Raw genomic sequence first — 13,922 nt, 5'->3', positions numbered from 1 at the left:
ATGAGAATATGGTTCCTCATGAAGTTGACCCCAAGCAGGGTGATTCTAACAATAAATAATTAAACATACTTTAAGTGCTTTATGCATGGCTTCCATGCATAAATCAGTAGTAAGACATTAACGACTAGAATGCAAACAGCGCTGTAGATTGTTTTAATATATTATTATTATGGTAATTAACTTATATTAGCGCATTTAGTGATTGTTTATTAGCACAGTTTTGATTTTTTATTTTGGATGTTGATATTGGATTGTCAAAATTAAAAAAAAATATGCCTTCAACAAAGAGAAGTAATCTTATTCAAATACTGTTAAAAGTATCTCAGTCCTCTGTAACAGTTGAAGAAGCTACGTGTGATTCTTGGTTAGCTGCTGAACGAGCGCTATACCCATACTCAAGCTGTAGCTTTGTCTACAGCAGAAGCATATCAGAGCTTCTCCATCAAGAACGAGGGAAGTGTTGGAGGAAAGAAAGCTTTTCAGGCTTTAATTTTTATTTATCATTATTACTTTCACAATTATGAGGATAACAAAATCAGCTGGTTTCAAGGGGGTGGAGCTCCCACGCAAGATGGGAAGGGTGAGTGAAGCCCTGTACTACCCTGACTGGCTAGTGTATATATAATCAAATATTTATGCTAAATCTCAACCTTATTGGTCACTGGGTTTTTAAGATATGAGACAAAAACTGTTTAGAAACAATGTTAAATATCCCCATCCGTAAATCTGAACGACTTAGAAGTTTGGAATTTTAAATAAGTACTTTAATTTTACTAAAGCTCAATTTGAGTTGGTAGGATGAGAGAAATTCCATTTTTCTCATTCTTGTTTGAGTGGCTAACTTATTTGGATTATTTCTCCCAGACATTTACGTTTATTGACTTTACTGATTTTCCATATTTTGTATTTAAGGACTTATTTAAATTTTTGAGTTGGTCTTGTGTTTAGAGTATATTGCAAATTAAAAAAAAATATTTTTGCTTAAAATATCATCTTTAAAATATTTTCTTGTCTGCGGTAGGAGAATGTTCAGTCTCTTTCTTGACTTTTATGTATTTTGTTATGAAGAAAAAATATTCTGATGCCATCACATTTTTTTATCACTTCCTAGAATCTTTTAGTTCTGTACTTGTCAGTATGGATTAAGCTCTACCTAGCCCTAGACAAAATAAAAATTTGGGACCCCTCATTTATATAGGTTACAGAAAACTTCAAAGAAAAATTATAGGGTAGTTGGGGAAATTCCCTTTTCAGCATTTGAAAAACAAAAAGAATTAGACATAAGACAAATATTTGTGTTCTGTCTGTTGGTTAATGTGGCCTTAGTATGAGGTAAATTGAAGGTTTTTCTACTTAAAAAGATATATATAAAATATGTTAATTCTGGGATTTCAGACCCTTAATTCGATTTCCGTACATCAGAGAGTAGACAATTCTTTATGAAAATATGCAGCAAACAGCTGGAAAAATTTATAAAAACAAAAAAAAGAAAAGATCTTTCCTATCAGAATAGGCTGGTGGACAGATTTTTTAATTTTTTAAAAAGTTCTATAATTTAATAAAAATGGCTGCAAAAACAGTATGGCCCTTTCTCATTAATTCAAAGTATTGTGTTCACTCAATTACATGACAAAAGTTCCTTGTATGGTTTGATATTGCTGGTGACTAATATTCTTTTTAGAAAAGATTGTTGTGCATTTATAAATTAAAAAAAGATTATATATTTATTAAAATTTTTAAATTTGTATGTATCATCTAAATGATTCATAGTTACAGGTGTCAACAATGATTTGTCAACCTCATTTTTTTATTTGGAAGACTTGTTTCGATGTTTTAAGAAGCCCCAAGATAAGTTTGAAATTTAATGTTTACAGTCCATTCAGATAATAACTTTTGTAACTTTCGAGTATTTTTACATGACTGACTTCAGATATAGATACATTTTAACCGTATTAACCGTGAAGAGGATAACAATGAGTAGTCCATTATTTCAAGCTAGTTCATTAATAAAAAAGAAAATCAAGAGCAGTAAAACTGTATTTGTTCAGTTTTGGTAATCTGTAGGAAAATTTGACTTTTGCCAGTACGCATTTAAAAATAATTTCAGTGTACAATCATGTACACTGTAATTAATTGATCAAAATTAAAGATATGTATTTAGATATGAATGCTTTAAAATATACCAAGTAAGGTGTTTTAAAATATATTCTGGACTGTATATTTTGTATAATGGGGTCACTTTCAATTAGTTTTGTAAGTCAATCTTTATGTTTGTAAACAATCATTGGTAGATAAAATCAACTTTCTGAATCTACTACATAAAAGTAACTTCTTAATAAAAGCTAAGTTTTTATTATATACTAACTGATTGAACTCCCTCTGCTTGCCCTTTCCATTTAGCCAGGTGGGTCCATATCTTAATCCCTTGTGTTCATTATCCTCATTCTTGTGAGAATAATACTGATAAATTACAATTTATAAAAACTATCAGTTTATACAACATAGTAATTTCTTCAGAGCAAACAGCTTGGTCTTACAGGACTTGAAACTCAGAGATCTGAAACATGCAGGTTCAACAATTGTCAGTCCCCATCCTAAAAGTAGTAGTTAACCAGATACCCGTCCTTCATACGGATAAAAAAGCATTTTGCACAGTTCTTAGGATCATCCAACTAATACCACTAGGAGGTGACCATATTTCATTCCTCGTTTTTTTAATTTTTATTTTATGTTTTTTAGTGAAGTAACTGGAGGCAAATGCAGTCAGTCGTATTGCATTTACACACATAGTAACGGTGGCAATGTCTGTTGGTTGAGCTGCCACACAGTACATTTTCACACATTTAATCTACTTATCCCAATAACCGAAAGACATATTGAAAAAGACAGAGACCTTTTTTTGTAGAAAATTTATTTTAAAATACTTAACCGGTCTCCGAATTTGATTTGACCTACAGTTTGGCCATAATAAATCTCAATATTGGCAAGGAACATGTACTGGTTATTATTGCAAGTCATTAAAACAATCGCTACATGTTCTTTCTAGGTAAAATCTGTTTACTTGCTAAATTTCAGCCAATCGGTTATGTAGGTTTTGCATGAAATATTAATACAAGCACTACTAGATTTTTGTATTAATACGATAACAGATAAATATATATATATATATATATATATATATAAACTGTGCTGTCTGTTTTTAAATATATAATAATTTATTTAATTTATTTGCATTATTGCAAAAAGTATATCTAAACTAAATGTAATTTGTAATTAGTTCTTTTGTTATTACAGGTTCTTAACTCTGCATTCTCATTTTATAATTTACTTAAATCATTTAAAAAAAGCTGATGTAAAAAATACGTTAAAATTTTTCAGATCACATATTGATTTCTTGTTAAGTATTTACATAATTCTTCAACATTGCTATCAAAAATCTTTTAAATTAATTTTTATGAATTTTTTAATATATGTACATGTGAAATTTACAATACCTGAATTAGATAAGGGCACATCTTTAAAATATATTGGAAGCACACCAGAATTGACAATTATCTATACACATCTAATCTCCCTCCCTTAAAAAAAATTAAGCTTTTCACATGTATGTCACTCAATATAATAAAATATCTAGGATGATATACCTATTAATCACACTTATAAACAATAATTTACGTAAAACACAAAACAGAATTTTGCACATATATAGTGATAAAAAAAATATATTTTTAACATATGTTAAGCTATTATTCATACAGAATTTCAAATAGTTTTAAGAAATGTAAGATGTTGGTTGCTGATATCTAAATTACAAGCAATATACTCATGATTAACGAATCTTTTATTCTGACAATGTATAAAAATACGTTATAAAAAAATAATGTCAGGTGGAACAGTTAAAGTTTATGTTAATAATTTAAATTACATGAAATAGTGTTAGCAAGATACAAAACATAAAAAAAATCATAAATCAGAAGGCCTGATGAAAATTATTGGAGCACATATTTATGTACACTTTGAATGAAGGAAGACGTAAGTTTTTTAAATGATAATTTTAATTAATATTATTTAAAAACTTATCTACAGAATAATATTGTTTCTATGAAAGAAGATTTTTCAAGGATACTTTAAACAAATTTCTTGGAAACTTTTTAATGGTTCTTAAGTTATTAAAAATAGGAACAGAACGATTGCATGTGTTAAGTTTACACAGACACTCTTCTCTTGGCTGGTTTGATAAAAGTGCATATTGTTATTTTATATAACATATTTATATAATCAAAATCCACTTGAACAACTCAAGTACAGAATTACAAAGTAGATGAAATGACTACCTTTTTTTTATTCCAAAAGCATTTTTGCAGGATCCTGCATCATCAGCTGTATATAAAATCACTTATCAAATATAATTTTTTTTTAAATTAAAATTAAAAGGTTAAAATACAGTCATGTATATAAAAACATATGAAGTCAATTAAATAAAATTATTTTACTTAATTGACTTCATTTGTTTTTGTATATATAAATGTAATATTAATAATTTTAATCTTTTAATTTTAATTAAAAAAAAACAAAAAATTATGTTTGATATGTAATTTTATGTAAATATGTCTTATACACAACTGATGATGCGCGATCCCACAAAAGTGCTTTTGGAAAAAAAATAAGGTAAGTGTCATTTCATTTACTTTGTAATTCTGTGCTTGGGTTGTTCAAGTTGGTTTTTGATTATAAAAATACAATATACTAGTACAGAGGAATGTGTGTCTTATAAGTATTGACTAGAAAAATCATATATATATTTTAAGAATAAATCACTATTCAGTTTACCAAAGGTTGCACGTCTTTGAGAAAGTTGTTATATTTTGTTTATTAGATTACATTTTTGTTTTAGTAACAGCTGTAAAGATTTCAAATATTTTTTTTAAAGTCTGTATTAATAATTAAAAATAAATAAATATATGAACTTAATATAAGGGTCAGCCCACAGATATTTTTTATCCAAAACAAAACATCATTTTGGTACTCCTTTTCTATAGAACTTATAAATTTAAAAAAAAGATGTTGATACAGAAAACAAAAACGTTTTTGTGTCTTGGACATGTAGCCACTATATTAAATGAAAGCACTTAAAGGGTTTGCATTTACTGTTTGCTCACAACAAGAATAGAGCTCTAAAAAATGCAATAGGAACGAGCTACTATCATGTGTGTGTGTGTGTGTGTGTGAGAGAGAGACAGATGTTAAATACGTGTATTTGAGAGAGACAGATAGACAAAGGGGATTGTTACTTCTCTCTGTCATTTGATATCACCATATATTTAATTATTTACAAATGTTAAAATTCTTGTATCTTATTGTTTAAATTGTTGTATTTCTTTATATTTCGTAATCTTTCATTAATCTCAGAATAATTACAAAAGCTTTTTAAAGACAATATTTTTGGTTTTTCTAAATTCATTTTCATTCATTGTGTTCTGTCATTATGGCAGGTCTTGTCATGACCATTCTCCACTTTATTCTATCTTCCACCAATCTTTTTGTCTGTCTGTGCTTTTCATTTTCTTTAATCCCATTTAGCCTTTGAAATCGTTTTCTTCCTTTTCCTTTTACCAAACCCACCATCTTCTTCTCGTACAATGTCGCAGCCAATTCCTTTGCAACTGTCAATTACACTTAAGATTCTCCTGATCTCTTTTATTCTTTCTAATACATTATCATTTATTACACAATCTTGCACCTGACATTAATCATTCTATGTCACACTCACATCTCAAATACCTCATTTTATCTTTTTTCCATGTTTCATAGCTCCATGTAGCATGACACTCCAAGTGTAACATCTTTGCAATTTCTTTCTGCAATCCCAGCTCAATTTTCCACAAAACAGTTTTCTTCTCCTATTAAATGCTTCCTTACTTCTATCTATCCTTGTTTTTAACTTCTGCAGTACGGGGTAGGTCTTCAAAACCTGCTCGAATACTCAAGATTTATTTAAGTCATTTAGCATTTCAGTTAGCTTTGTTTCACTTTGATACCACTACCATATCATCAGCAAATTGTATACATTCCATTTTCCTTCTTCCAACTGCCACTCTTCTTTTGCCATTAAAATGCATTAAAACAATCCCTTTAATTATCTCTTCTAGATATGTACTGAACAGAATAGGAGACATGTAGCATCCTTGCCCAATACCTCTTCCATTCTATCTTTCTGTCACATCATATCCCACTTTAAATTTTATTCTCTGGTTACAGTATAGTTCTTTTAACAAATATTTGTTTGCATTCTACTCTTTTCTTTTTCAAGATTAACATTAATTTATCCCATTGTACTCTGTCGAAGGCCTTCTCCAGGTCAAAAAATGCAATATACACCTTTTATCTCTTTTCCATTTATCTCTCCCTTATCACTCATAGCAGATCCAAAATTAATTAAATATTCCTTTTTCTTTTGATGAACTAAGGTTTGCATTGAAAACTTCTTGTGACACTTCTCCTGAAAATGATAATATCAGGTTCAGTATGTGATCTTACCTCCTAAATAGTGCATCTACAATAAAATATTCTCTGACTAGGTGTGTCCAGATTCCTGGTTAGTTGCATCTCGTACTGAAACCTGCCAAAGATAAATCATGCTCTTCCCTGAAACAGCCTAATTGTCCTTGAACAATGCAGTTTCCATCAAGGTAGATCGGTTATCGATCATGTAGTTTCCCTGGAATCCGTTATTCAAAATGCCTTCCTACTTCGCCAATGCCTGCCTGGTTGCAGTTTTTTTGATATGCAAAAACCGTACAACAGCTTGGAGGAAAGGAATTCTTTAGAAACTGCATGAATGTCATGTACAAGGAAATCTTCTTGCATTTATTAGGGGTTTTTTAAGTAGTCAGTCCTTTTGAGTTTGAGTTGAAATGACATCTGAAAGTTTCACACTAGAAAACAGAATATCACAGGGAAATGTCCAGACTGTTACCTTATATGCCATAACCATAAATAGTATAACAAACTGCTTGTGAAAACCTGTTATGTGTTCCTTATTTGTTGATGATTTATCAATTTACATAACATCTAGAACTTTAGCTACTAGCGAGAGGCTGCTCCAAAATACAATAACCCATTTAGAATCGTGGTTAAAATGACTGGATTCATGTTTTCTCCAGAGAAAATGAAATGCATTTGCTTTTCACTTTTGAAGGAAGATACTGACCCTCAAGTGTTTTTACATGGTGAACCAGTGAAGCATGCTCACAGGTCAGATTTTTAGGAATGTGGTTTGACGAACAACTAACATGAGTATCACATTTAAAGGAGCTGAAAGTAAAATGTTTAAAAATATTGGACATGCTGAGAATTTTATCTAATACTCGATGGGGAGCTAATCGAGTATGAATGTTGCGTTTCTGCTGAGCTCTAGTCTGTTCCCACGTGGACTACAGCTATGTGGGTCATTCATCCGCTTGATCCATCGCTCTTAGAATGCTAGATGCATTCCATCATTCATTCATAACTCTTTCATGGTGCATTTCATTCAAGACCTGTGGTAAGTGTACTGGTGGAAAGTGGTGAGCCTCCCTTTCAAATAGATAGAATCAAATGATCTCTGCTTACGTAGCTGGTATTAAAGGACAATGAAATCATCCAAAATTTGATATCGTGTTCTCTATCCATCATTTGATTCGATACTAAGATCAGCTGAGATCTACTTCTCCACTAAGCATCAAAGCCTACTGCCTTTTCTCAGCTCTAAATGCACAATTACCCCCAGTCCTTTCAAGTTATTACCCCCTTTGGTCGCCTTCTCTTGTTAATTACTGCTTTGATCTTTGTCAGTATAATCAACAGAACACAAATCCGGTTATTTTGTGAAACAAATTTTATAATATTATAAGTAGCCTTAATCCTGATGCTTCAATTTATACGGATTACGCTAAAAATGTTAATTCTGTGGGTTGTGGTGGGCAACAAAACATACATGTTTGGCCTCCCCCAGCATCACCAGTATTTTCATTGCCCAGATCTTTGCTATTAATAAGGCCTTACATATGATTACTCCAACATTTTGACGTGTACTTGTTTGCTCTGATTCCATGACTGCCTTATATGCAATTAGTGATGTATACTCTAGACACCCTGTTTTCTATGAGATTCAGTGCGCTATTTTACAAATGAAACACCATAATACAACTGTGAGCTTCTGCTGGATCCCCAGCCGTATTGAAATTTCAGGCAATGAGGGTGCTGGTAGTGCAACAAAGGAGGCTTGTTTGTTTCCAGCCTCTTTTCACCAATTGTGTCGCTTTGAACGATCTTGCCTATTAACTGAAGAGGGTGATTTATGATGAGTGGTAAAGTGAATGGAATGCTAACATGAACGATAAACTTCTCCCAGTTAAAAATATTGTGTCACGTATAGTTCCTCATGCAGGTTTAACCAATGAGAGGAGGTTATTATCTCCCGTTTGCAAACAGGGCACACTAGGCTCACTCATGGATATCTGATGACCCAAACAGATGGACCAGTTTTTGCTTGCTGCGACTGCAAATTGAAAGTGCACCACATCCTTGTGGATTGTATTTGTTATGTGGCATTGTGTCAGAAGTTCAGCTAAGGGCTATCTTATGTTTTACAATTTCTTAGTGCTGTCTGTTTATATTCAAATATATAAATTACTGCAGTATGTTCAAACTATTCATGCTAGTTGCTGTAAAGCAAATGATAATTTTAATATATTCAGATATATAATGTGATATATGTTTGTGTTTTTATTTTGCTTTTAGCATACAATACAGGCTTTTTACTTTGAAGATGTATATTTGCGATTCAGGTTTTTAGTTTTTAATTGTTCATTTTTTAACATTTATTTTTTGTAACAAATATACAGTGTTTGGGTGGTGATAAAATGAAAGCATTATTCAGCCAGAAAAATAAAAAAAGTACTTTTGTTGCATGAGATATTGTGCAGTGTTTTGATATAGTCGTGTTTTTCACAATTTTTTGAATTTCTTTTCTTTGCAATTGGTACCATTATTGCTTCAAAGAATCCCTAGGCCACTTCCCTTTTTCACATATTTCATTGCACAGATTTAGTAATATCATCTCTCCAAGAGCCTTAAATAGTTCAATTGCTATTTCATCACATCTTTCAGCTTTTCCTTATCATTCTAATACCCTCCTTTGCTTAACTTCTTAGTATACTGTAACCCTTTTGATTTTGTTGGCTTTAATCTCTTCTTCAACTCCTAGATTTATTTCTCATTGCTTTTCTTTTAACACATACAAAACTCCAATGTACTCTTTCCATCTCCTTTTCACTTCTTCCCTTTCTATTACTGTTTTCTATTATTTTTCTCTATTTGATACATTTTACTTCCTCTCTTGTCATTGGAATCCATTTTTGAAACTTTATATATTAGACCATATCACCCTTTGTTTTCCAGGTTTTCTATAACAGCATATTTTTCCTAGAGCCATCTTACTTTAGCTTTCCCAGTTTCTCTTCTTAATTCATTATTTAGTTTACTGTATTTCTTTCTACTGCTTTCTCTTTGTATATTTTTCTCTTTTCATTCATCTTGTCTAACATTTGCTGGTGATCCATTCTTTCTGTATTCTATTTCTGTCTTTAATCCCTATTATCTCTTCCGCTGCTTCTTTCAAACTATTCTTTATTTGTATTCATTTGTCATCTGCCTCTACTTGGTTCATCACTACTTCTTAGTCTCTCCACCATCTCTCTTTCCGTTAATTCTGCTGTTTCCCTGTTCCTTAGTTTCTCCACATTATAATAACTACTTTCTTTTCCTTTTGTTATTTTCTTGAGCTTTATACTTTTACTTTTACAACCAGTGCGATGTGATCTGCATTTGTATCTGCTCAGGGTGAGCTTTATTATTTTTCAAGCAGTTCCTAAATCTTGTTGCATTATGGTATAGTGAATTTGGTATTTAGCACCATCTACTCTTGTACATGTTCTTCTCTTGTGACTTTCATGCAAGGTGTTACCCAACATTAAACCCTTTTTCATGAACAGTTTGATAAGTCTGTATCTTCGTTCATTGCTGCTTCTCAAACTATATTTTTCGTCTACCTTACCTTCTTTTCTCTTTCCAGACCTAGTATTCCAATCGCCTAGTATCACTACACATACTCCTTTTCTTTCTTTTTCAAATATTTCTTCTATCTTAACGTAACACTCTTCTACTTCCTCATCTGAGTATGTATACTTATATGTATATATGTATGTATACTTGTATTATCACAAGATCTTTATCTCTTCCTTTTATCCTCATCATTATCACACATTCATCACCATATTCCACTTTTATTACTCTTCTTACCAGTTAATTATTTATCAATAAGATTCCACTTCATGTTTACCACTTGTTTCCATTCCTGAATAATAAAACTGAAAATGTTCACTTGATATTTCTTGATTTCCTTTCCATCTTATTTCACTTTTACCAAATATGTCTAAGTTGTTTTTAATTATTTTATTCTTTGCTTTTTCATGCTTTCCTCTTTGAAGTAATTTAGTACATTCCAATTCTTTATGTTTTTGTTTTTCACTTTTCGATTCTCATTTTATGTTTCTTTTCCTGCCTCCCCCTCTGCCTGATTACAACCTTCATCGTATTCCCCTCTAACAGATTACTATGCTACCATGCATAAAGGTGCTGTTGGCAATTTTATGGAAGAGGTTGTTTGAGATGCGTACTATACTTTACACCCCATTTCTTAATAAATACTTTATTGTTATTAACAATAAAGTGCGGTTTTTATGTGAGCAGGTGTAAGGAAATATAGAGCAACCAAGTTAACATTGCATTGTGGAAAAAAGTGAACTAAAGATTTCTAAACATCTTGTGGACTCAACAATTATACTGTTATAAGTAATGATGCGTTGTAAGCTTCTATTGCAGCTGTACATGTATTTTATATTAAGCATTTTTATTTTCTTTATTATTATTATTAATAATAAATATAAGAAACAACAGCAGCAAAACAGATAAATGCTTTGAAAGAAGTTACTCAAAATGCAGGTCTAGATCCATAAATTTACAAATGCGATTTTTTAAGCTGAATATTTAAAAAAAAAATAGTTTTCGTATATTTCATTTAATTTAATTTTATCAGCAATATATTGATGTTTATCTTATTTAAGTATAATTTTGATTCAGCTTCTCTTTTGAAAAGACTATATACATGTCTAACAAAAAAGAATCCCAAAAAAACTCGAAACAAGATATGGCTACATTAAGAAAGTTAAATGATTTAAGACCCCGAGTGAAATAATACAAAGGCACTAGGAAAGTTTTGCAATACGACTTTATTTTTTACAATTTTTTAAAATAATTCCCAATGCACATTGCAACTTCTCTATCCTTTGAAACCAATCTTCAAACATACCCTGCCATATTTTTGTCAGAGATCTGGGCACACTCACCATTCCAAGCCCTTAGGAGGTCATCATTACTTGTAAAATAACTCCCTTACAGTCTGTTCTGCAACTGAGAAACAGTCTGAAATCCCATGGAGTGAGCAGGACAATAGAGAGAGTATTGCAACAGTCTTTATTTAAGAATAGGATGAACTGCTGGTGCTTTAATTCCCAAGGATAACTCTGTTTGGTAGTAGGTACCTGTCTCAAGCATTTTTTGTACTGTAGCAATGTTCCCCTCTGTCACAGATGAAGACGGTCGACCCGTTTGAACGTCCTCAAGGCCAAAATTTCCTCTTTCAAAACCTTAGTATCACTTAAATATTGTTCTACAATGACAGTTCTCTCCAAGCACAGGAGTCATTTCCTCTAGACACTGATCAATTAACCACATGAAAGATTGCCCGGTATTCAGTTTCAACCTCAATGATATCACTACCTCTTTTCACTAACACAGCTAAAAAGCAAATGACATTGAAACAGTGACTAGAACAGATACAGTGTAAGTTGGGACCTGTCTAAACAACTAACTTGTAATCACTTTTAATGATTCATTCTGTCATATTGCAAAACTTGCTTTGTACCCTTTGTAAAATTAATTTATACATTTTTATATTAAGTATGGTGTTAATAATACTGAAAAAGTTTTCTGTTTAAAAGTTTCAAAAATGCAAATTAGTATATAAAATTTATGGAATTAATACTTCCAACTATGAGGTACTCCTTTATATTCCAGGATAGAGTATTTTCTTCTAGAGAAAAAAAGAAGAAAAAGACTAGAAGCACAATTATTCAGCCATCAGATTATAAAAATTCTGAATACAGCTTTGTTGTCGACTTGGCTTTGGAAGAAAGTCTTTTGTATGAATGGAAGTCAGAAGTCAGTAAATGATTAAGGTAATATACAGTTAAAAAATTCAATCCTGGAGGATTGAATCCTTTTGGAAAAGGATAATCAGTAAAAGAATTAAAAAGCTGACAGAGTTTCATAACTTCCCAAGCTAATCTGTAAAGTTGTGAAAGAGAGAGTAATTAGGTAACAGATCTGCCCTTATGATTTGTGGTAAAATATTGATTTCTTATGTCATTAAAAACAAATTCCATTAGTTAAATCATTATTTTAACTAAATGCAAAAAATTCAAGCAAACCCATTCAGTAACAATCGCCTTGTAATTGATTATGTTCATAATAATGCTTGTTGACTAGGAGATAAAGATACCTCAATAATATAAGTGTTTTAAATCATGGAAAGCTTTCTGAAGCCAAAAGAAATGTTTTTACAGGATTATTCAAAGCTATACACTGTAATCAGTCACAACAGTAATGTATTCAATATTGTAAAATGCTTTCAAAACATGAAAGAATGGGAACACAGAAAATCAGGAATTATTTTAATTTATGTTAATTCTATCTAATAACTTGCACCAAGTGGCTTTAATGTTTCATCACATACTGACTTTGTTCTCAATGATTCAAGGTACATACCTTGAAATTATTGAGGTAAGGGATAAACTGATTCACGAGTGGTAGTGTCTCATCCTTTCATCCGGAGGTCCCAGGTTTGAATCCTGGTCAGGTATGGCATTTTCATACGCTATATATCACACATCTCATCCTTCGAAGCATTACCTAATGATGGTCCTGGAGGTTAAAAAAGTGATAAACTGATTAAAATTCCAGCAGTAATGTAAAAAAATTATAATTTTTCAATATGAAATGTGCTCAGAAAACGATGTAATTATGTAGGGAAACCATATAGATGCACAAATATTGTATTTGTAATTTTTTTCATTTGGTTTATTGAATTAAATTTAAAAAATTACAAGTTGCCTTTAATTTTAAAGTAGTCCTTATGCTTCTACTAGAAGCATCAAAATTTCTTTACTTGAAGTATATTGTTTACAATGAAACACAGTATGTTGCTGTGATGAACAACGTAAATATATGATTTACAGGACCGATTGTCGTTTAAATTTTGGTGGAATTTGCAATAATGATTTCAGTTCAGTTAAGAAACAGAATATGATTTGATTTAGTTTTACTGAAATTGGATTTTTTCCTTTATTGAGGTTGGTAACTTACATTTTTTTCTCATTATTGGTGGTGTCGTGCTATAAAGGAAATCATAAAAAAAAATAATGAAAATGACTGCAGTAAGTTTTTTATAATAAATTTAAATCTCAATTACTAAAAGTTTTTATTGACATCGAAAAATTATCGTAATTGGTCATGCGAATACATTGTATTTATTCATCTCAAATCATCATATTTACGATTGCGTTTTGAGCTTTATGCAAAATACAAAATGTTTTGTGAAATTTAATTTATGATTTAATAGTTATCACATTTTTTCATTATTTACAGAATAAATGAAGAATGACTGTATAATTATTTATAGTCGGTGATAACCGATTAAATCACCGACAATTTATGCCGTGTAAGTTTACACACTGAGTATTTGACGCTATAAGAAAACGATG

The 13,922-nt window shown here is 31.0% G+C and overlaps 1 protein-coding gene across 1 annotated transcript in view; it reads left to right on the top strand.

Moving 5' to 3' along the window:
• LOC142333031 (uncharacterized) overlaps nt 1-5,402 on the top strand; it is a 45,444-nt gene extending 40,042 nt beyond the window's left edge. The window contains exon 5 of the mRNA XM_075379812.1: nt 3,295-5,402. Within this exon, the coding sequence (XP_075235927.1) occupies nt 3,295-3,351 (57 nt within the window). The 3' untranslated portion in view covers nt 3,352-5,402. The remainder of the gene's footprint in view (nt 1-3,294) is intronic.
• The last annotated feature ends 8,520 nt before the right edge of the window (nt 5,403-13,922 follow it).

The sequence above is a fragment of the Lycorma delicatula genome, chromosome 12 (genome assembly GCF_047948215.1).
Source record: "Lycorma delicatula isolate Av1 chromosome 12, ASM4794821v1, whole genome shotgun sequence".
NCBI lineage: Eukaryota > Metazoa > Arthropoda > Insecta > Hemiptera > Fulgoridae > Lycorma > Lycorma delicatula.
This window is presented reverse-complemented; position numbering and strand designations above follow the sequence as displayed.